This window comes from Achroia grisella, unplaced genomic scaffold (assembly GCF_030625045.1).
Source record: "Achroia grisella isolate CSIRO2021 unplaced genomic scaffold, CSIRO_AGI_Agris_v1 utg1360, whole genome shotgun sequence".
Lineage (NCBI taxonomy): Eukaryota > Metazoa > Arthropoda > Insecta > Lepidoptera > Pyralidae > Achroia > Achroia grisella.
The window spans coordinates 3,611,120-3,637,078 of record NW_026712626.1 but is presented as its reverse complement, the minus strand read 5'-3'; the positions used below and the strand labels follow the sequence as shown (position 1 = coordinate 3,637,078).

The 25,959-nt window shown below is 36.5% G+C and overlaps 1 protein-coding gene across 1 annotated transcript in view; it reads left to right on the top strand.

The window, feature by feature from the left end:
- LOC131855388 (glutamate decarboxylase) overlaps positions 1-25,959 on the top strand; it is a 66,725-nt gene that overhangs the window by 28,616 nt on the left and 12,150 nt on the right. The window contains exons 5-9 of the mRNA XM_059206669.1: positions 14,434-14,631; positions 15,164-15,282; positions 17,197-17,337; positions 18,656-18,766; positions 21,782-21,849. Of these exons, the coding sequence (XP_059062652.1) occupies positions 14,434-14,631; positions 15,164-15,282; positions 17,197-17,337; positions 18,656-18,766; positions 21,782-21,849 (637 nt within the window). The remainder of the gene's footprint in view (positions 1-14,433; positions 14,632-15,163; positions 15,283-17,196; positions 17,338-18,655; positions 18,767-21,781; positions 21,850-25,959) is intronic.

The window sequence follows — 25,959 nt, the reverse complement described above, 5'->3', positions numbered from 1 at the left end:
TGTACAATGACGATGTTTTTGCCCTCTATTATGACGATATTTTTATCTTCATACAAGGCTAAACATTTTTAGACTTACAACCACACTAAGTTATAACACTAAAATGGCCTAGTTAGGACTGCACCTGTGTACCAACTTACCACACAGACACCCCGGGTTCGATTCCCATCATTGACTGTTATTATTATTACGCCCCTCCGATCGATCCCCCGTCCAATTCAAACGGGGATCGAAATTACGACGGCCTGAGCCGAGGTTCGAACCTCTAGTGGTGCCCTCAGACTAAAGTCGTATCCGTCAGGCAGAAGCTGGCCTTTAGCCGCTCCATAAGTCCTTCCTTTGGTTTGGAGTGCTGCACTCGCCCTCTATCGTCCGGTGAAGCTGTAAAGGCCAGCTGCGGCCAACAGCGTGAGAGTAGTCCGAAAAAAAAAACAAAAAAGAAAAGTTGCAAGAATAGTGTAATATTGTAATATAATTATATCTCTGAATAGCTTATCAGGATGGAGTACACCAACAATATCACCCACAAGTATCAACAAATTTCTGAATAGCTTCGTTAGAGGGCGTGCGGGTCACTAATAAAGTGCCCACGAAACCCGCATACTAAGTTTTGCATTTGTATTTACTCTGCCTGCTTTATTTGAAATTAAATTAAATGGAAACTAGTTTTATCCTTCACCGTTGCTGCATAATTTTTATTGATAGCTTTTAACATTTCGTGTTTAATATACATTACTAGCTGTCCCGGCAAACGTTGTTTTGCCATATAAATTAATAACGCTATAAAAAAATAGGGGTTGATGATAGAAGGGTGAAAATTTAGGATTGCATGTATTTTTGTATGTTGTATCATAAAAAAATAGAAACTAAAAATTTAGTCTAAAAAATAAAAATAAAAATTTAGGGGTGGACTACCCCTAACATTTAGGGGGATGAAAAATAGATGTTGGCCGATTCTCAGACCTACTCAATACGCTCACAAAATTTCATGAGAATCGGTCAAGCCGTTTCGGAGGAGTATGGGAACGAAAACTGTGACACGAGAATTTTATATATTATTAATCAGTCAGTCATCTCGTGACCACGGCTAGTGCAACTTAGTCCAAACGTCGAGAGAGATAAATACCTTTATTTGCCATAAAATTATTCGTGTTAAGACCCTAAGACCTGGTTAATAATATAAATAATGGATTACTAGCTGTTCACGCAACATCATCCGTGTGGAATTAACTTTAGTTAAAAAAAAATAAAAGTTGCCTAAGTTACTCCTTATTACGTCAGCTACCTGCCAAAATAAGTCCCGTCAAAATCGGTCCAGCCATTTCATAGATTAGCCGGAACAAACAGATAAACAGACAAAAAATGATAAAAAAAATATTTTGCTGTACTTACTGTATTTATATTCATATGCATATAGTAATAATAATAATAATTCACACAGCGCCAAGTTAAGCTAGCTGAAGCTTGTGTTATGGGTACTAGATAACTGATACAAATACATAGATATTTTTTTTCGTAAATACATACATATTATATATAGAAAACACCCAGACCGATACAAACAATCATATTCATATTCATAAATACAAATGTTCGTGCCGTGCGAGGAATCGAACTCGCGACCATCGGACGTAAAGCGGTGTGCTAAACCGTTAGACCACCGAGGTCGTCAAGTAAAAAACGGTTATTTCAGTATTACAAACAGACACTCCAAGTTTATTTATATGTATAGATTTACATTAATATTGATTTGTTATCCTAACAAACAGTCAAATAAAACGTAATCTAAACTATTTCCACCCTAAAATTCCTGTACAAGAATACTGCACATTCATGCATGTAATTTCTAAAAACCCACCCCTCAGTGTTGCCCTCTAAAATGCAGATTAAAACGGAATTACGGCAACACCTGACTCGAATTAATGGCGGTCCCATCTGTTGGCAACACAGGGGATTTTATTGCATTCCTTTTGACGTATTAATATTATTTTTGGAGCGGCATCCCCATGTTATGACTTTATATTGACGGGAAATATTGAGTGCGCGACCGTAGTGAGTGGTTGTTTTTTGTGAAACTTTTAGTGTTGTATTTATTTTAATTTTTTACGGCTTTGGTAGTCTAGTTTCAGGCGTGCATAGGCTACGGTAACTATTTACCATCAGATGGGCCGTATGTTTGTTTGCCACTATAGTAGTATAAAAAATTCGCTTTTCCATAATATAACTAGCTGTTCCCGTGACTACGTCCGCGTGGAATTTAACTTTATTTTTCTAAAATAAAAGTAACAGCAAACAACAGTACAAGCAAACTCTCAGCCCGATCGGCTTAAATATGACGAAGTTTCATATAAACTTTCAACCCCTATTTTATCCCCTTGGGGGTAGAATTAATCAAAATCTGTCCTTAGCGGATGCCTACGTCATAACATCTACCTGCATTCCAAATTTCAGTCCGATCCGTCCAGTGGTTTGGGCTGTGCGTTGATAGATCACTATGTCAGTCAGTCACCTTTAAGTTATATATATTTAGGTTTAGATTTTAGCCGCTTATGAACGTCAAATTATTTAAATTTTTATTTTTACTACCATCCAGTTCAGTATATAGATCCAATTGAGAAGAACTGGTGTGCACGACGCACCTTCTTAGACTTTTATTGTATTATTTATATATATTTTAAAATACATTTTCTATTGTTCTATTATTTGTCAATTTGAAATATATGTCTTTTACCATCAGCAACCGTAGTTTCTCTTGTAACTAAAAATATAATATAAAATATATACAGTCCTTAGAAACATTATAATTAAAATATTGGTCCTCTCGCCAACGAAGAAACATGGTAAAGACACAAAAATCGAATACTTCTGATGTGGAACAGGGCCGGATTTCCACCGTTCAATGTGGATGCTCTGACTTTCCCACACCGACTGCAATCGCTAACATCGCTGAAGTCCCCAACGGCACCGCTAGTTCCGTTTCAAGTCCACCAGATACCATAAGGAGCCGTACTTTACAAATTGAAGCAGACTATGCGCAAAGAATTGCAATATTGGAGCGCAATATTTTGGAACGCGAGCGTCTCGTTATGGAACATGAGCGTGCTGCCTTGGAACTTCGTAAACAAGCACAGATCGCCACTTTAGAGGAAAAATCTAGAGTACGTATTAACCGGCGCTCTAATACATGTATTTCTGACAGGGAGGTACGAAAATGGTTAGACACAGTTTTAGATGTAGCTATAACTATAGTAGACGTAGATGTGCAACCGCAAAACGTTAAAATAAATTTTTCTCGTAGCGAACTCGCTATTAATATAATAAATCGTTCTGCGGCATCTTCGGCACCTCTACAGACTCATAAAAGCATCTATACTATGCCTGCCACGAATTTTCAACATTATCTTAGTCCCATCCTAAAAGAACGGAATACAACTAATGATTTAGTTAATAAAAGCTCGGTGAGGCTTATTTGTAGTTCAACTACAATTAAACAAATTTCATCTTCTGTTGATAAGACGCATAGTGACAGAACATTATCAACACAGACAATTGCTTCATTATCAAACGATAATAAACTTCAGAATAACGACGAGCATCTTTGTGTCTTTGATCGGAAGCCCTCCAACTGGTTGTCCTTTAAGCGATGTCCTCGAAGCGACTACGCGCAAGCTACGTACTCCGTTGTGGACAACTTAACTGGAAGTGATATGACGCTGCGAGGAGCTGTACATGATGCAGTGACGGTGCTGTTAGCTTGCACTGCACAGAACACTATCAAAGTAATGCAGCCTTCAGTACCAATTCATACTCTACTGAAAGATAATAGCACCAGCTTTGTGGACACAAACAGAGAGCTAAGAACGTTATATTTAGAAGCGACCTCAGATCATACTGCTGTACCAGTTATCTGCACTTCATACTCGGCTAGGGACGGTGTGACATAGGCTCTTGTTGTCAGTACCCAGGCGGACCCTATTTGTTAAAAGGGGAGCATGTGCACGACGCACCTTCTTAGACTTTTATTGTATTATTTATATATATTTTAAAATACATTTTCTATTGTTCTATTATTTGTCAATTTGAAATATATGTCTTTTACCATCAGCGACCGTAGTTTCTCTTGTAACTAAAAATATAATATAAAATATATACAGTCCTTAGAAACATTATAATTAAAATATACATGCTTGTCAGTTCGAGCAATCCATCTTGAGATCGTCCACTCACTTTCATCAGATGCTGCTATAATGGCATTACGACGCTTCATAGCTCGCCGTGGAACACCTTCGGAAATCCATTCTGATAATGGAACTAGCTTTGTGGGAGCAAACAGGGAGCTGAGAGCCTTGTATTCAGAAGTAACTTCCAATTTTGCGGCTGGAGAAATGATTAAGTGGAAATTCATACCTCCATCTGCTCCATTCATGGGAGGGTCTTGGGAGAGACTCGTGAGGTCCGTAAAGACAGCCTTAAAAGTAACCCTGGGCAACAATATTAGATCACCTACTGATGAAGTATTCTCCACATTACTTTGTGAAGCAGAAGCACTGGTAAACTCACGCCCCCTAACACACGTGGCTTGCGACCCCCAATATCCAGAGGCACTAACACCATCACACTTTCTGCTTGGTTACTCTTCAGGACGTCCCATCCCAGCCAATTTAACGGACAGCGATATATGTAGTAGAGCAGGCTGGAGGAGAGCACTACGTATGGCGGATCATTTTTGGAAAAGGTGGATAACCGAGTACCTACCTACATTATCACCAAGAAAATTCGTAGGTAAAGTGCCACAAGTTTCAATTGGAGATATCGTTATAGTCGTTGACGGCACACTACCTAGAGGTACTTGGCCTAAAGGCCGAATTACAGCTATGTATCCGGGTAAGGATGGCGTGACACGGGTCGTAGACGTTAGTACTCAGGCAGGTGTGCTACGTAGACCGATTAAGAAAATCATCCCTATTTGTTAAGGGAGGGAGCATGTGCATAACGCACCTTTTTATATGATAATTATATTTTTTTATATATATATTTAAATATTTTATGTTTCGTTCGATTTTTATTGTCAATTTGAAATATATGTCTTTTACCATCAGCGACCGTAGTTTCTCTTGTAACTAAAAATATAATATAAAATATATACAGTCCTTAGAAACATTAATAATTAAAAACTGGCAAGAAACTCATTTGATTATTACTTTTTTTTAAATGTATCAAAATATATACTCAAAAAATTTCGTATTGATAGAAAATAAATTGTATGTTATTGTACACTGTAAATATCTGATTTATCTATGCCCGTATTGTCTATGACACCCAAAAAAGATAGCCACGAGCACCCTCGAAGTCAATTCAACATATTTTCGAGTTCACTTATCTATCGCTTCCTCCGTCCCAAGAGAGTTTTCCCTCCAAAATATCTGTCAAAAACAATATTTCCTGCGTCGGGTTACAACAGATAACACAAACTTTTCAGCCAGCCACGCTATTTACAACTCTATCCGTTGACAGAAAAGTGTATTCTTGATTTATTTATCTGCGAAATGTATATGTAAATATAAAATTCGATTACCGACCTTAAACAAGTATGAATAAGGTCGTTAAAGTTTTGACAGCTGTTTATTTTGGCGCCATGTCGACACGTGCGCCATTGTCACGTGACAGTAATCATCCGCCATTGTGGTTTCGTTCCTTTTCATTCAGTATTGAATGTACACTTGATAGAATATTATTTAAATATCTTTGAGATTTAGTACACTCTCTAATATTATAAATTAACTGTGCTCGCTATATCATCGACTTGTTAACGACAGATTTAATAATATAAGAAAAAGAAGAATAAAATAGTTTACCTTATAGATATTGCAATACCAAATACACATAATCTTCTATCAACACATACAGAAAAAATTACTAAGAATACTGATTTACAGTGAAAACTCTCCCAATTATTATCTCATCTACAGGTGTCAGCCCAACATCCTTACACACTAGCCTCAAATTATTACAGCTTCACCCACTTATTGTGTTTTTATATTTGAGCCTAAATAAATTAGTGCTAGTTGGTAGTTTGTATTCACACGTTTCGACTTGTAAATGTGAACTTACAAGGATTGTTTAAAAGAGCAACACACAAGTTTCTTGCTTATTCTTCTTGTGATGAGACAGCTTTCCGAATAAGCGGTAGATTTAAAAAAAATTGCTGACTATTCAAAAGTGCTTAAATTAAGTTTATTTGAATAAATGATTTTCTATTCTTTCTATTCTATTCACCCGCGTGAATGAATGAATGAAATTTATAGCCTATGTGTTCTTCTGATGTATAAGCTGAATTATTGTAAAGTTTTATTAAAATCCATTCAGTAGTTTTTTCGTGAAAGAGTAACAAACATTCAACCATACTAACAAACTTTCGTATTTATAATATCTTAGGATAATTCACACAGCGCCATCTAGTTCCTATCTAAGTAGAGATTGTGTTATGGGTACTACACAACTGACATAAATACATAGATTTTTTTTAAACATACATAATATACATAGAAAATATCCAGACAGATACAAACAATCATACTCGTGAGTATAAATAGTTCCGTGCGTGGAATCGAACCCGCAACCAACGGAAGTAAGGTGTGCTAAATGACTAGACCACAGAAGTCGTCATATAGATGAAATATAGATATGACAGGACGATTTTATAAAAGTCTAAGGAATAAATCACATAACATTAAAAAAAGAATCATCATTGACAAAACTCAATCTCTTCAAGTTGGTCTGATACAAGTATAAACTAAAAAAAATAAAAATTCCAAATTGGCCCTACCAAAATCTAAACCGGCACTTATTTTTAAGGGAGGGATTGATAAAAAGTTGTTAAAAGACACATCCCCCGTATTCCTCCCCTGGGGCCGTTTATCACACTCCACAGATGTTTAGACGGGCCCAGTAGGGTAGCCAACCGCCCCGATTAAATCGGGATGTCCTGACTTCAGACTCTGTCCCATGTCCCGAAGAAATTACTAGTGGGACACCAAATGTCAATAAGGTTTTTTTTCGAATTATTCCTAATCAGGAGGTCCCGAGTTCAGACTCTGTCCCATGTCCCGAAGAAATTACTAGTGGGACACCAATTGTCAATAAGTATTTTTTTCTAATTATTCCTAATTCTATTGGCTGCAACTGTCCTTTATAACTTTGCCGAACGATAGGGAGCGAGTGCAGATGGCACTCCAAACCAAAGGAAGGACTTATGGAGCGGCTGAAGGACAACTCCCGCCTGACGGAAACTTTAGTCTAAGGGCACCGCTCCCTAGCAGTCGAACCCCTGTTCCAGCCTCGACTCAGACCATCGAAATTTCAATTCCTGTTTGAATTGGACGGGAGATCGGAGAAGCTTCAATAACTGTTATATTTTATTTATTTTCCCGCCATATTTATTGCTGGCCACCTCCGTACGTGTCAAACTTTAGAAGTTTAGAAGCCGTCATGTGAGTTGAATAATGTAAAAAAAATAATAAAAGAGCAACATGCCAATTTCTTGTTCATTCTTCTTAAATATGATGAATTTATGTTCCGAATGAGAGGAAAAATTTTAAAATATATTTCTATGTTTATTCGAATAAATCTAAAAACGTTCTTCTGAAATTACCAAGTTACTATGTCCATCCTTATTTTAGATGTAACTACACTGGCAAAGTGTAGTAAGTGAACAGTCCACCTAATGGAAAGAAGCAACTGTCGTTTAAATACTGATCATTCGCCATCAATCAAATCGTGACTTGACTGATGTCTGTACCACCCATGCTCCCATTCCAGAGGTCTAAGCTGTCATCTGTACTAATCACTCCGATTTCATATTCCAAACTCGCACATAGCTTGTAAATGACGACCTCGGTGGTCTAGTGGTCTAGCACACCGCTTTACGACCGATGGTCGCGGGTTCGATTCCTCGCACGTCACAAACATTTGTATTCATGAGTATGATTGTTTGTATCGGTCTGGGTGTTTTCTATATTACGAATATTATGTATGTATTTACAAAAAAAATATCTATTTATTTGTATCAGTTATCTAGTACCTATAACACAAGCTTTAGCTAGCTTAACTTCGGTCTAGATGGCGCTGTGTGAATTGTCCTGAGATTATTATTTTTTTTTTTTTTTTTCAAAAATTCTCATCTCCTTCTCTTATTATTATTATTAAAAGTGTTAAGCGGGACAAAATTTACCTCCACAAGCATATCCATTAAATCCCGAAGAATTCATCATTAGAATTGGCCACCCTGGTTGCCAGTGTACAAAATTAAATCAAACTGCAGTGGGAATTTAAATTAGTTGTTTGTTGGTCGAGACCTACGGATTATCCTATCGCTGGAGTGTCAATATTCACGTTTTAGGGTTCCGCAGACAACCAAGAACCTTTTTTTTATGTAATTGTAATAGCAAACAGGTTGATGTGAGTAAAGGTATGTGGCAACCGTCGCCTATGTACATATAGGTAGCTGACCCGGCAAACGTTGTTTTGACATTTAAATTAATATCGCTATTAAAAAATAGGGGTTTGTGACAGAAGGGTGAAAATTTAATGCAACTAAATAAAAATTAAGAGATTAAAAATTTTTGTCAAAATTATGAAAAAGAAATTATGGGGTGAGCCACCCTTAACACTTAAAAATTAGTCATAAACCTATTCTCAGAGCTTCTGAATATACATATAAAATTTCAACAAAATCGGTCAAGCCATTTCGGAGGAGTTTAAACACGAAACCTGTGATACAAGAATTTATATATTAGATATTAGATATATATATATACAATTATACATATGTGAATATATATAACTCAAAGGTGACTGACTGACATAGTGATCTATCAACGCACAGCCCAAACCACTGGACAGATCGGGCTGAAATTTGGCATGCAGGTACATGTTATGACGTAGGTATCCGCTAAGAAAGGATTTTGATTAATTCTACCCCCAAGGGGATAAAATAGGGGATGAAAGTTTGTATGAAACTTAGTCAACTTTAAAACGATCGGGCTGAGACTTTGCATGCATAAAGCTACTATGACGTAGACATCCCCTAAGAAAGGATTTTGATAAATTCCACCCCTAAGGGGATAAAATAGGGGATGAAAGTTTGTATAAATCTTCTTATATTTTCGACTGATTGAACTGAAATTAAAGATTGGAGCTACTATGATGAAGACGTTCACTTAAATAGGATTTTGATAAATTCATCATAGAGGCTTTTGAAAGAAATAACGAAAAGGTTAGTCGACATCACAGAAGACCGAAGAGCTGGCAGCTACCTCGGACAAAGAATTAGTCTAGCCATTCAAAGAGGGAACGCTGCCAGTATCAACGGAACTTTGCCTAAAGGGACGCCTTTTAATAATATATTTTAATCATTATATTATATTTTTAAGCATTTTAATTTTAGGTTCTTAGTTGTACAATTAAGTTATGTAAATAAAGTAAATATCTATATGTGTGTCATCTATACAAATATATAATAAACACCTAGTGAAACACAACTAGCCCTACGAAAAGTTCTGCTGGATCAAATCGCAACTGAAGTCAATATGTTAATAAGAAATAATGTCAGTGAAACAACTAAAATAAAAAAAATAAAAAATCTACAATTTCTCAGTTGCCACATACACAAAACTGGTCCATAATAAATTATTCTTTATTACAAAAGATAAAAAATAAGAGGAGATTCACACAAAGCTTATCGGTATGTCCCGACCACGAGGGCGTGTGTTGATAAACAGATCTAAACGACATAAAAAGTCTCTTCGGGGAATGTTATGGAAGGGCGAGGGTTGGAGATTGATTGTTCATTAAAAAACTAGTCTCTCATAGGATATATATATTTAGAATACTTTAATAGAAATAGAAATAATCTTTATTCAAATAAACTCATTACAAGCACTTTTAAATAGTCATATTTTGATTCTACCACTCATTCGGAATGCAGATTCATCACAAGAAGAATGATCAAGAAACTTGTGTGTTGCTCTTTTGATTAGATGATTTTTATATAATAACTAGCTGTATCCGCGACTTCGTCCACGTGGAATTTAACTTTATTTTTCTAAAATAAAAGTAGCCTAAGTTACTCCTTATTACATCAGCTACCTGCCAAAAAAAGTCCCGTCATAATCCGTCCAGTTATTTCAGGGATTAGCCGGAACAAACAGACCGACAGACAGACAGACAAAATGTAAAAAAATATATTTTGTTGTATATACCTTATTTATATTCATATGCATGTAGTATAAAGCGGTTATTTTAATATTACAAACAGACACTTCAATTTTATTGATATGTATAGATTACAGTATAACAAGTAAGAGGCATGCGATAATCAACAGAAATCGATACGCACTCATTATTAGTGTAACCAGATGAATGTTCACTTTGAAAGGAAATAAACAAAATTAAAAGGTAATAGAACTAAAAATATAAAGCGATCTTACTGATAATGCAACGCCTTCCGTAGTACAGGACCCTTAAGCAGCACTCTATAATCCGACAAATACGATAGTCCGACACTGCCCTGCAAAACGTTTGTCGGATAACCGGGGGTCCACTGTATAGGTATATAATACAAAGAATCATCATTGGATCTATAATTTGTCGGATTACAAGGTACTCTTTTGTAAAAAAAATCGGACTATAAGGGGTCTTAGGCAGTACTCTATAATCCGACAAATTCGATAGTCCGACACTGCCCTGCAAAATGATTGTCGGACTACCGGGTCCACTGTATTTTCATATGACGACCTCGGTGGTCTAGCGGTCTAGTCTACCGCTTTACGACCGATGGTCACGGGTTCGATTCCTCGCACGGCACAAACATTTGTATTCATGAGTATGATTGTTTGTATCGGTCTGGGTATTTTCTATGTATAATATGTATGTATTTACGAAAAAAAAAAATATCTATGTATTTGTATCAGTTGTCTAGGACCCATAACACAAGCTTTAGCTAGCTTAACTTGGGTCTAGATGGCGCTGTGTGAATTGTCCTGAGATTATTATTATTATTATTATTATATGTATCCTTATAGGGTTTATTGGGAAGTTTCAGAAATGATACGTCGATGCAGCAGTACTTTTATTATATTCCTTTTTCAAATTACACTCCACATAAATTGCGTCGCTGTACATTCACGTCTGATCGTCTCGGTCGCCTCGAACAGAGTGAGAGCAGCCCACTCTCTTCCTGTTCCCGGCCTCTTTATCTTTATTCCTATTGGTGGCAGCATAATCGTGACGTCACCAACATCACGACTCGCTATGGTTTTAAATTTGAAATGTAAGTAACAAATTAGTCAACTGAGTGTTCTTTATGTATTGAAGCTCATAGTATAATAATTTTGTATTACGATATTCTATAACCTAGGACCACGTTATTTATTGATACTTAAATGACCTCTATCCATCCCATAATATTAAAAAAGATTATCTGGAAAAAGTTGTTTTAGATTTAGTCTCCTATATATACTTCTCTTAATGGCCGGTACAATATGGCGGGGGCTATTTGGCAGGAAATAGCCAAGATGGCGCCCAGTTTTATAATCCCATCTCAGAACACAATTTAATGTCTAATAACGGCAGCCATCGAATAGAATTATAGGATCTTGAACGATTTTCCAAGATATTTCGTTTTATGTAATATTTAGTTTGGCTATTATTTCAAATTTGGGAAATAATAAAACTTTTGAGTTAATCATGACTGACATGCCCCCTAGCATTCCTAAAAATGTTCCTTGTTAAGTTATCGAGCGCAGTGATGGCTGGCTCATCCGTCATACTCGTGAACGAGAGCTACTTGTAGGGACTGGTCTGCTCTTTACACTAGGACTGAATTAATCTTATTGTATTTGACCCAAAAAATTAGTGCTGGTTGGTAGTTTGTATTCACGCGTTTCGACTTGTAAATGTAAACTTACAAGAATTAAAAGAGCAACACACAATACTTGCTCGTTCTTATTGTGATGAGACAGCTTTCCGAACGTACGGTAGATAAAAAAAATTGTTATGACTATTCAAAAGTGCTTAAATTAAGTTTATTTGAATAAATGATTTTCTATTCTATTCTATTCTATTCTATAAACAACCTTTTTATTAATATAGTTTAAAGGGCTTTAACACAAATTTTATATCAAATAAAGACATAATAAATAAACTAAATAATATAAATTCATTAAATAATATTTAGACATTTTTACAGAAAGGAAAAAGAATTAAATATATACAATAATAATAATAATAAATAACCATAGAGTATTTAATTTAATAAAAATAAAATACCACATTTTTACGTCCTTCTAATTCTAAGGGGGATCGAAATTACGACGGCCTGAGACGAGGTTCAAACCCTGAGCATTGCGCTCAAACTAAAGTGGTAACCGTCCAGCGGAAGTTGGTTTTCAGCCGCTCTATAAGTCCTTCCTTTGGTTTGGAGTGCTGCACTCGCCCTCTATCGTCCGGTGAAGCTGTAAAGACCAGCTGCGGCCAACAGCATTAGGTAGTACGAAAAAAAATGGTTAACTACGAGCAAAAACAGAGAATCTTGTAAAAAGATGGAGTAGGCCTACACCAAAAGAGGGGTTAATAAATAATGTTATTGGAAATTCAAAGGTTTTCTATTTCAATGATAACATCTAAAACAAACGTGAAAACTACACAATAATTGTATTTCGCGGCAGACCTTTCGCCCCGAACCGGATGCAATCGTACGCGCCATTGCACCGCTAGATTGTTTCCGGTTTACAGCCGGACGTGATGTCATTCTTACAAAATTGCCTGAAAGACAAATAAACTAAAACTTTGTTTAGTTGTTCTAAACGTAGTGAATGTGGTCGCGGGTTCGATTCCTCACACGGCACAAACATTTGTATTCTAGTAGTGTAAGATTTATATAATTGTATATGCATATTGATAAATCTAATCCTCCAAATAAAGATGGGTGACACTGCATGTTGTCAACTCACCCGGCCGGCCAGCGGTGGTTCTGGGCCAGACGGATAAGGTCTGCCTCGGTGTCACTGTTAGGCAAATTGTAACATCTCGGCTGGAGTTGTACAAAAATGGAAATTAAATAAATATTATAATATTAAAGTAAATTAAAAAAGGCACGGACGAATATGTCTGTGGAAAAAAAAAAACATTTGTATTCATGAGCATGATTGTTTGTATCGGTCTGGGTGTTTTCAACGTAATGTTATGTATCTATTTATAAAAAAATCTGAACATAACACAAGCTCTACTTACCTTGGGACTAGATTGCGCTATGTGAATTGTTCCTACTTTATTATGTTTTTTTATTATTTTTTTTTGTTCTATTGTATGTGTACTTTGCAATCTCTGAAATATGATTTGTAGTGGGAATATGTTAATGCAATTAAATTAGAGTAAAATTCCCGCGTACACTTACATCATGGAATGATCTACCTGCCGATGTTTTATAGAATAGAAAATCATTTATTCAAATAAACTTATATTGAAGCACTTTTGAATAGTCATTACATTTTTTAATCTACCGCTCGTTCGGAAAGCTGTCTCATCACAAGAAGAACGAGCAAGAAACTTGCGTGTTGCTCTTTTAAATAATTTTATTATTACTTTACATTTTTTAGTTTAAGTGTGTGAATACAAACCACCAATTAGCACTAATTCTATTAAATACTCAAATAGAAAAAAAAATTGAATATATAACCCACACAATAAGAGGAAATCAGTCATAGTGATTAGAGCAGACCAGTCCCTACAAGCAGCACCCGTTCACAAGTATGACGGATGAGCCAGCCATCACTGCGCTCGACCATATTTTAGGGAGCCCAATGACCCGGCCCACCACGCCGCCACAAGTCTGGACATTTTAGTGAGCATGACTATTCAAAACACTAGACTACGTCAAAGACGTTTTCTCACGAGACTACAGCATGGGGTTTTTCAAGAAGGGTATTAAGGCATCTGAAGGGTTGGCAACGCGAACTGACAACCTGGTGTTTCAGGCGTCCATAGGCTACATTAACCTTTAAACCGTTTGTGTTTGTCACCATCACACAATAAAAAAAAAAATTTTTAAGTGTTGCCAGAAATAGAGTTTTTAGGAACAGTAATATTTGGGTTGAATTAAGGTTTGGTTACGATTTGCTTTACGTATTTTTTTTAATGGATGATAATAGTAGGGTTTACGCTGGCGGAGCACCAGTGGAGGATGATAATGACATTGAGGTCAGGTCAGTCAGCCCATCGTGATGAAATCACCAGAAATTAAACACAATGGTTTCCAGAGGGAACCGTGTGGAAGTCGCTTTACATGGTACATGGCTAGCTATAGGGTCATTAGTCCCTATTATTAACAACATCTTGCCGTCTGCTTCACGTATTAATATTATGCTTCATCCCCAGGCCACCCCCATTTCTTCAACCAACTCTCCTGTGGATTGGACATCATCTCCCTGGCTGGGGAATGGCTGACGGCAGCTGCCAACACCAACATGTTCACCTACGAGATAGCCCCCGTCTTCATCCTGATGGAGAACGTCGTGCTGGAGAAGATGAGGACCATGATCGGCTGGAAATCTGGAGACTCCATTCTGGCACCTGGTAAGTGTTTTTTTTATATAACGAGCATCACATGATATCCGGGATGATGTAAGTAAGCGACGGTTGCAAAGCAGAGGTTTTTTTTAATGGAACAGTGCACTCTTCTGCCCTAACGGTTTATGCTGACGTGACACCAGAGGAGGATGATAAGATGACTACAAGGTCAGGTCAGTTAGCCCATCGTAACAAATACACCAGGAATTTATCATGAGGTTTCCAGGGACAACCTGAAATGTCAGTCCATTAATAACTAACAATCTCCTTCACAACCCCCAAAGCAGAGAAGTAATAATGATAGTCCAAGCAACAGCGCCATCTAGTTCCAAGCAAATTAGAGCTTGTGTTATGGGTACTAGACAACGAATACAAATACATACAATACGTTTTTATTATACAAAGAATCAAACCTGCGACTAACGAAAGAAAAACAGTGTTAAACCTCTAGATCACCTAGAATATCAGGTTTAAGTAAGTCCAACAGTGGGACTAAACTCCAGTGTATATAATGATGAGGTTTACATTCTTCCACCAGGTGGCTCCGTCTCCAATTTATATGCATTCCTGGCGGCTCGCCACCACAAGTTCCCGCAGTACAAGGAGAAGGGCCTCACCAGCATTCCTGGACACCTCGTCATGTTCACCTCCGATCAGGTACTTCTTGTTGTTAAATAGATTCAGTAGTATAGTTTACAAATTACAAGTCGCACAGGAGGCGATGGAGAAAGCTATGCTCGGAGTTTCTCTAAGGAACATGACGAAACGAGGAAATTCGACGGAGAACCAAAGTTCTCTCAAAAGGTATCCTCAAAACTGAAATGGCAGTAGGCCGCATATCAGCCGAGTCACCGATGGTAGATGGTGTAGAAAAGTTATGGGGTAGAGGCCATTTACGGCTCGACCGAAAGTCTGTAGATGGGGCCGAAAAAATATGTAGTGGAGGCTGCGTGCGAGTCGACGGATCTTCTTGTCCAGTCGGTCCATCTTGTAGGGCGCCCAGCACGCCCTACAAGATGGACCGACATGAAGCACCTTCTTCGGGAGTGCATGGAATCGGAAGGCGGAAGATTGCACGGGATGGAAGGCATTGGGAAAGAGGCCTATATCCAACAGTGGACAGATATAAGCTAAAATGATGATAAATCTTACGAGAATCCTCCTACAAATACTACAGGCTGAAATGATGATGATGTTGATGAATTTTACGAGAGTCCTTCTACAGATAAAAAGATCTTGGTCTTCGGTAAGAGGACAAGTTAGTCTAAGATTTTGACCTACGATAATCGGTCAAAATTCTACGAAGCGCGAGGGTCTAGAGCCAAATTAACCGACCAAATTTTTCTTTTTTTTCGTGCCTATCTCCCATCAACCAATAGACTTTTGTTAGAGTGGAATGTTTTTTCTGTCGTTTTGAGTTTAAACATGTCCAGTGATGTGATTTTCTCTAAATTTATTATTTCAATTAAAACGTGGATATATAAGCGAAATAATGACGGTGAATCGACGTATATAAATTGGATATGTGGAGCCCCTTTTGCATCTTTATGCTTAAAAGTAGTCTTCAACAACTGCAGAATGTAGTTGTAAAATAGTGTTACCTAAATTTTGAATATTATATTTTGAATTTTGTATTTTGAATTTTGAATTTTGTTTTTGAATTTTGAATTTTGAATTTTGAATTTTGAATTTTGAATTTTGAATTTTGAATTTTGAATTTTGAATTTTGAATTTTGAATTTTGAATTTTGAATTTTGAATTTTGAATTTTGAATATGGAATTTTGAATTTTGAATTTTGAAATTGAACTTTGAATTTTGAATTTTGAAATTGATCTTTGAATTTAGAATTTAGAATTTAGAATTTTAAATTCTGAATTTTGAATTTTGAATTTTGAATTTTTAATTTTGAATTTTTAGTTTTGAATTTTGAATTTTGAATTTTAATTTAGATTTAGAATTTATTATACATCGACGTGACGTGTATTATGCAATTATACATCCCTCTGATTAGTTCTTGGTCTTTTCGCCAATATCCCTCTTTATTTCATCAATCCATGGGGAATCGCAAGGTCATAATTTTAGAATAGGTATCATTTCTGGTTATAGCATTAGGTGATAGTATTGTTTTTTAATTATCTCAGTCATCACATACTGTAAAACAAAATCGCTGTCGCTGTCTCTATGTCTCTATGTATGCTTAAATCTTTATATCTACGCAATGGATTTTGAAGCGGTTTTTTTTTTAAAGAAGTGTGATTCAAGAGGAAGTTTTATATGTATAATACTTGTACACCCGTGCGAAGCCGGGGCGAGTAGCTAGTAATGATATAAAACAACCTATATAAACTCTGTTTCACTCACTAAATCCATAAGAACGTATACACGGTACTTCTATCAAAAATTATGTTTTTTGTTTGTCTACCTGTCTGTTTGTTCAAGCTAATCTCTGAAACGGCTGGACCGATTTAGATAAAACTTTCACTCGCAGGTAGCTAATTTTCTCAGCAGTAACTTAGGCTTTAATAATAACATTTTCTAATCTCATCTAATCTAATAATTAATGTATTCAGTGCCACTATTCGGTGAAGTCGTGCGCGTCTGTGTGCGGCCTGGGAACGGATTACTGTATCTGCGTACCTTCAGATGAACACGGTCGCATGATTGCTACTGAGCTGGAGAGGCTCGTCCGCTACCACAAGGATAGAGGCAATGTAAGTACGCACATACGCCAATAAGTTATCTCTGCACAACATGGTTGCCTGGTAGAAAATGCCATTAGGTATCGTCCGCCATATGTACTCTTTACTTATATAAAGCTATTTAAATAAATAAATAATGTAGTTATAGTGTATGTGGAAACACTAGCGGTTTATTATCTAGCCCCGTGCGCAGGAGGGGACAGATTCCCCGCTTTTTTTTCGGACTCTAATGCTGTTGGCTGCAGCTGGCCTTTACAGCTTCACCGGACGATAGAGGGCGAGTGCAGATGGCACTCCAAACCAAAGGAAGGACTTATGGAGCGGCTGAAGGCCAACTCCCGCCTGACGGATACGACTTTAGTCTGAGGGCACCACTAGGGGTTCGAACCTTGGCTCAGGCCGTCGTAATATCGATCCCCGTTTGAATTGGACTGGGGATCGATCGGAGGGGATGTTCCCTGCGCAAGCGCCGCGGAGTAAAGACGTGGAGCTGTGGCTAACGAGCCGATATTATGTCGATAACAACTTACATACCAGGAGATACAAGAAGACGTAAATAACAAATAAGTGAACACTATAGTAACTTTAGAATAGAAGTTAATTTAAGCACTTTTGAATAGTCAGCAATTTTTTTAAATCTACCGCTTATTCGGAAAGCAGTCTCATCACAAGAAGAATGAGCAAGAAACTTGTGTGTTGCTCTTTTAAATAATCCTTGTAAGTTTACATTTTACAAGTCGAAACGTGTGAATACAAACTACCAACCAGCACTAATTTTTTGGATCAAATTTAAATACACAATAAGATTAAATAAGTCGTAGTGATAAGAGCAGACCAGTCCCTAGAAGCAGCACGTTCACGAGTACGACGGATGAGCCAGCCATCACTGCGCTCGACCATATTTTAGGGAGCCCAATGACCCGGCCCACCACGCCGCCACACGTCTGGACATTTTAGTGAGCAAGACTATTGAAACGTGAAAGTTATATACTTACATAAAAAAGTAAATTTTACATATTTTTGTCTATTTGTTTGTTCTCGCTAATTTCTGAAACGATTGGACAGATTTTGACGAGACTTTCACTTCACGTATTAATATATATAAAACTATCAAACCCGGCCTCGCGTTGCTGCGGCTAAGGTTCTTGAATAAAATAATATTGCGACTATAAATTGAGATGTAAGCTATCCTATCTTTCAAGTTGGATCAAATTGCACACAATGTGCAAATCAAATTTGCAATCGGTTCAGTAGTTTAGTCGTCCATCGCGGACAGACAACGTGACACGTAATTTTTATATAGATTATTATAGTGTATTGTTCTGTGCAGGTACCATTCTTCGTGAACGCCACATCGGGCACCACTGTGCTGGGCGCGTTCGACCCCCTCATGGACATCGCTGACATCTGCCAGAAGTACGACATGTGGATGCACGTCGACGTGAGTACACTCTCACACACACACATACAGACACACACATACACACACACACACAAAACTGTTTGTGTTACTCACTGTGATATATTTTTAATGCATTTAAAATCAATAAACTGAATAATAAATGATAGACCATGTTGATAGAAAGAAAATAAGTGTTTATTTGATTTTAATTACAATAACTTTACGGCTTTTATACAAAAAAGTTTCATGTGCTAACAACACACACACATACACACACAGACACACACACATACAAAACTGTTTGTGTTACTCACTGTGATCTATTTTTAATGCGTCAGTCGCTGTTTTTAACATGCTTATTAGTGCCTTATTTGATATTCATGCGCCTGTAAAGACATTGTATTTAAAGGACCGGAGTTACCCATGGATAACACAAACTATTAAAGATATGATGAGATTGAGAGATAAAGCTCACGCAAAAAGTCATCGTACGAAATTGGAGGTCGATAAAGAGTACTATAAACAACTTAAAAGTTTAGTTAATGTTGCCTTATATAACGAAAAAAGAGCGTATTATAGATATTACATAAATAAGAACATGAATGATCCACGTAACCTCTGGAGGAACGTAAAACGTAATATTGTTGATTTTAAAAAGGATTGCTCCGATTTACCACAACACCTTGGTGACGCTGATCTCATTAATGATCATTTTCTTGGTGTCCCTGGCAATGACAGTATTAGTATATCTCAATTAATGTATTTTTATTATCATAGATTCTGCCCTGCGGTATTCAGCTTGAAAGAGATAAATGAATCGGTTGTATTAAAAATAATAAATAGTATTAAAACTAACGCACAAGGAGTAGATGGTATAACTTTAAAAATGATACTTTTGACATTGCCAAGAACATTGGGTGTGATTACTCATATTGTTAATACATCGCTGATTAGTGGCATTTTTCCAGATCTATGGAAAGAAGCTATAGTAAAACCTCTTCCAAAAGTCAGTCAACCCACTGAATTAAAAGATCTACGACCAATTAGCATTCTACCATTTCTATCAAAAATTATAGAGAAAGCAGTATGTATGCAGTTAAGAGGATATCTTAATATAAATAACATTTTACCTCAGAAACAGTCAGGTTTCCGAGCTGGTAGGAGTACCTCTACTGCGCTTTTGAATGTGGTTGATGACATACTGGCCGGCCAGGACGTCGGACTAGGAGCAATTCTGGTGTTGCTTGATTATTCCCGCGCATTTTATACTTTAAATACTAAACTACTTATGGCGAAACTAACATATTACGGGTTTGATGATATTGCACTGAAGTGGTTCTATAGTTATTTATCGGATCGTTCTCAGAGGGTGGAAGTGACTAATCTCAATGGTATAAGGAATGTATCTGCCGCTGCTGTTATAAATAAAGGAGTTCCCCAAGGCTCTATTTTAGGACCTCTCCTATTTATTCTTTATACTGCTGACTTACCTGGATGCATATTAGATACTGAATATCATTTATATGCTGACGATCTCCAGGTTTACAAATCATTCATACCCACTGAAACCGAGACAGCTGTGCGTAAAATTAACCAAGAATTGGACCGTATTGCAGAGTGGTCGGAAAAAAACGGTCTAGTTTTAAATCCGTCCAAAATTAAATTCATTGTTCTTGGATCGAAAAAACAAATAGATGTAATTAATAGTTACGGCCCCGTGGTTACTATAAAAAATGCTAATATTCAGCAAGTATCAGAGGCTAGAAATTTGGGTGTATTGATGGACAGCAATCTGAGATTTGAGAAACACGCAAATAATATTGTTAAGCAATGTTATTACAGATTGAGGGTATTATATAAGGTTAGACAGTATTTATCCGTGGACATGCGAATTTATCTATGCGAATCCTTGATTTTATCCAAGTTGAATTATGCGGACACAGTCATAGGTGGTTGTCTTTTAGCTCGCACAAAAAAGATTATACAGCGCGTTCAAAATTCTTGTGCAAGATTTTGTTTTCCGATACCTCGCAGAGCCCACGTATCACCATATTTAAATAGTAAAGACCTTATGAGCATGGAAACACGGCGTAAACTACACTTTGCCAGCTTACTATTTGAAGTTGTAAAAAAAAAAGATTCCCGAATATCTTTACGAAAAAATGAATTTCAGTAGTCGTCATTCACGCGGCGTTCATTTGATGTGCCCCTCACATAGAACGGCAGCGTTTCGTGGTAGTTTTCGCTATTCTGCTACGAAGTGCTGGAATAATATACCTCCTCCTATAAAAGATTCCTTAACTGTGCAGATTTTTAAAAATAAATTTAAAAAAATACTCCTCCTCACTCAGACTGTGCCGTGATGTGTCTGCACTCCAAGAGCGGGGTAATGCAGGGTATCCTAGTATCACCAGAATTTATGTTTATGTTTATTTTATGTTTTCAGTGTGTAGTTTATGTTTGGTTTTTATTTATATATGGTATTATGTCGTAAATGTTTGCTTTGTGTTGTCCGCCTGGATTTATGTATGTATGTGTATTATTATTATTATTTTATTATATTTATTGTATATAAGGTGTCCGCTGAAAACCAGCGTCGTGGCACCCCGTCACGACATATGCTGAGCGAAGACCTAGTTGGTACTCTAATTATTAATATAAAATGTAAACTTAATTTTAAAAATTATTTTCAGTGTACCAATTAAACAATTTTCTTTCTTTCTTTCTTTCTTTAATGCATTTAAATTCAATTAAATGAATAATAATTGATAGACCGTGTTGATAGAAAGAAAAGAGGTTTTTATTTTAATTTTAATTACAATAACTTTCTGGCTTTTATACAAAAAGAGGTCACATGTGCTAACAATACACATACACTCACACACAGACACACACACATACAAAACTGTTTGTGTTACTCACTGTGATCTATTTTTAATGCATTTAAATTCAATTAAATGAATAATAATTGATAGACCGTGTTGATAGAATCAAATAAGTTTTTATTTTTGTCCTGAGATTATTATTATTATTATTAAATATGCTTGGTTGCAGGCTGCATGGGGTGGCGGTCTGCTGTTCTCCAAGAAGTACCGCCATCCTCGTCTGACTGGCATCGAGAGGTAAGTTGTCAAGTTTTTTCTACTAACGCTTAATTTCCAGATACAATACAGATTCAATTGAGATGAACTGGCAAGAAACTTATGGGACAGTTACCTAGAAATAATAATTGCATCTAGTAAGAAAAACTCAATATTTTGTACTAAGCACTGCCGTGTCTGATCTGTGTCACTCCACCTTACATTGTCCAATTGTTATTTAGTATATAAGATCATTATTTCTATGTACATATGGCCGCCCCTCCGATCGATCCCCAGTCCAATTCAAACGGGGATCGATATTACGACGGCCTGAGTCGAGGTTCGAACCCCTAGTGGTGCCCTTAGACTAAAGTCGTATCCGTCAGGCGGGAGCTGGCCTTCAGCCGCTCCATAAGTCTTTCCTTTGGTTTGGAGTGCCATCTGCACTCGCCCCCTATCGTCCGGTGAAGCTGTAAAGGCCAGCTGCGGCCAACAGCATTAGAGTAGCCCGAAAAAAATTGTACATATGGTCAGTCTATTAACATCTGTAATATACATCGTCTCGACCAACAACATTGTATTTATATTATCTGTGGTATTATTAACCCGATAAACTGATTTTTTTTTTTATTTACTTACAATGTCACTTACAAAAATCCAGTGTATGCACTATTCAAATTCAAAGTTCAAATTCAAAAATCATTTATTCATGTAGGACATTTTAGCAGCTTATGAACGTCAAGTTTTTACATTATAATATTTTTCCCTACCGTCCAGTTCAGTATATAGATCAAATTGAGAAGAACTGGCAAGAAACTCAATTGAATTACTTTGTTTTTTAAAAGCCAGTTTATTTACAATGTATATTTATATAGGTGTCTACGTCTAACATTAAATGAAAATCCAGTGTATGCACTATTCAAATTCAAAGTTCAAATTAAAAAAACATTTATTCATGTAGGACATTCTAGCCGCTTATGAACGTCAAGTTTTTACATTATATATTTTTCCCTACCGTCCAGTTCAGTATATAGATCCAATTGAGAATAACTGGCAAGAAATTCAATTGAATTACTTTGTTTTTTAAAAGCCAGTTTATTTACAATGCATAGGTATTTATATAGGTGTCTATGTCTAACATTAAATGAAAATCCAGTGTATGCACTATTCAAATTCAAAGTTCAAATTCAAAAATCATTTATTCATGTAGGACATTTTAGCCGCTTATGAACGTCAAATTTTTACATTATAATTTTATATTTTTCCCTACCGTCCAGTTCGGTATATAGATCCAATTGAAAAGAACTGGCAAGAAACTCAATTGAAAATCTTTTTTTTTACAGCCAGTGTATTTACAATGTATGTTTATATAGGTGTCTATGTTTAACATTAAATGAAAATCCCGTGCATGAACAACTATTGCCATGCACGCTCGTCATTCAAGTAATCGTTTAGTGAGTAATAGGCTTTGCTCAGTGAATATGATTTAACAGATGTTTTAAATTTATTTAAGGGTACCTAATTTCCAGTTTCACAAAAACTCTGAAACTAGTGTGAAACGTTTATATTCGTAGTCTTAACCTGTGGACAAAATCAAATTCAAAAATCATATATTCATGTAGGACATTTGAGCCGCTTATGAAAGTCAACTTCATTTAAAACTAGCTTTTCCCAGCGGCTTCGCTCGCGTTATTTTACCCCCTCGGGGTGGATTTTATCAAAATCCTTTCTTAGCTTTTCTAAGTAAATATGATTTAACAGATGTTTTGAATTTATTCATCACAAGGGCAACGAGCAAGAAACTTGCGTGTTGCTTTATTAAATAATCGTTGTAAGTTTACATTTTTCAAGTCGAAACATGAAAAAAAAACACCTTTATTATTACTATAACAACTTAAAAACTCACTTTCGCTTTTATAACATTACTAGCGGTGACACCCGCCTGAAATATATAGCCTACTAGCTACTCGCCCCGTCTTCGCCTGGGTGTACATGTATTATATATATAAACCTTCCTCTTGAATCACTCTATCTATTAAAAACCGCTTCAAAATCCGTTGCGTAGTTTTAAAGATTTAAGCATACATAGGGACGGACAGACAGCGACAGCGACTTTGTTTTATACTATGTAATGACTAGCTACTGTGGCTTCGCCCGGGTGTACATGTATTATATATATAAACCTTCCTCTTGAATCACTCTATGTATTAAAAAACCGCTTCAAAATCGTAGTTTTAAAGATTTAAGCATACATAGGGACGGACAGACAGCGACTTTGTTTTATACTATGTAATGACTAGCTGTGCCCGCGATTTCACTCGTGTGAAATTCATAGCCTATATCTATTTATTTAATTTATTTAAATCTTTATTAGTGTACAGTTTCATGGAGTCCTGACTCCCAAATTAACTATAATTCTGACGTATAAGCTATATTACTGTAAAGTTTCAGCTAACAATATTATCTGATTACACTAATAATGAGTGCGTAGCGATTTCTATGTTGATTATCACATGCCTCTTACTTGTTATACTGTTATTATTATATAAAAAAAATCTACTCAAAAGAGCAACACACAAGTTTCTTGCTCATACTTCTTGTGATGAATCTGCATTCCGAATGAGTGGTAGAATCAAAATATGACTATTCAAAAGTGCTTGTAATGAGTTTATTTGAATAAAGATTATTTCTATTTCTTCTATTTCTATTTCTTTCATCAAAATCCGTTCATATTGCGTGAAATAGTAACAAACATACTCACAAACTTTCGCGTTCATAATATTAGTCATATTTAGAAAATATATAGCCTGCCAATAAAGATTACATTAATCGAACCTGCTACCCCCACATAATCCGCCCTGGAAGGCAACAGACAGCCCGTCTGCTATGCTCCCAGTACCCTGTGAAGGTTGACGAGTGAACTCCGACACTCAGACTCAGTATAATGCTTAGGGTTGTCAATTTCATTAAAATGAAATTATATTTTATACTAGCTTTTACCCGCGGCTTTGCTCGTGTTAATTTATGCCCTTAGGGTTGGAATTTATCAAAATCCTTTCTTAGAGGATGACTATGTCATAGTAGATTTATGCATGCAAAGTCTCAGCCCGATCAGTTTAAAATTGACAATGTTTCATACAAACTTTCATCCCCTATTTTATCCCTTTGGGGGTAGAATTAATCAAAATCCTTTCTTAGCTGATGCCTACGTCATAACATCTACCTGCATGTCAAATTTCAGCCCGATCCGTCCAGTGGCTTGGGCTGTGCGTTGATAGATCACTATGTACACCAAAATAACATTTTTTACAATTTTTGTCTGTCTTTTGCTAATCACTAAAATGGCTGAACCGATTTTGACGGAACTTTTTTGGCAGGTAGCTTATGTAATAAGGAATATTAAATTATATAATTATCAAAATAATTGCCCTGCCTTTATCCTATTTTATAACTTCATTAAAATTAAATTATAGATTTTTTTTTAATTGAAATCATTACGTTGCCTTTATACCATTATTTGTGGTCGGTGCAATATATCATCTTCTTGCACTGATCCCTATCGTCATATCTGAGCTTACTGTCCTTTTATTTGAGGACCTCAGTGGTGTAGAGGTTTAGCACTTCCGACTGTGGGTTCGATTCCTCGCACAATAAAAACATTACTATACATAAGTACGATTGATTATATCGGTCTGGGTGTAATTATTGGATGTAAGGTGGTGTCTAAATCACTAGACCAGTGATTCCCAAAGTGGTCTATATCGACCCCCAGGGGTCTATGACAAACTGTAAAGGGTCTACGACAGCGGTCATCTTGTTGTTTTTACTTTATGTTTTTAACACTAACTTTACTTCAGTTAGAAATTTACAAAAAAATCTTGGGGGGTCTACCCAAAACCGAAAAATATGGCAAGGGGTCTACGACACAAAATAGTTTGGGAACCTCTGCGCTAGACCATCGAGACTCGTCAAATATAAATTAACACATAGTTTTTGTATCACCCAAATTCGAACTCGCGACATTTTCATTATATTCAATCGCAACACATTTAGGCTATAAAAATATACATGTGGCAACCCTAGTGCACTTGTCACACGGTCCACCGCCCGCGGCAGCTCCATTTACCCGGATTTGGCCGCCACCCCCGCCTC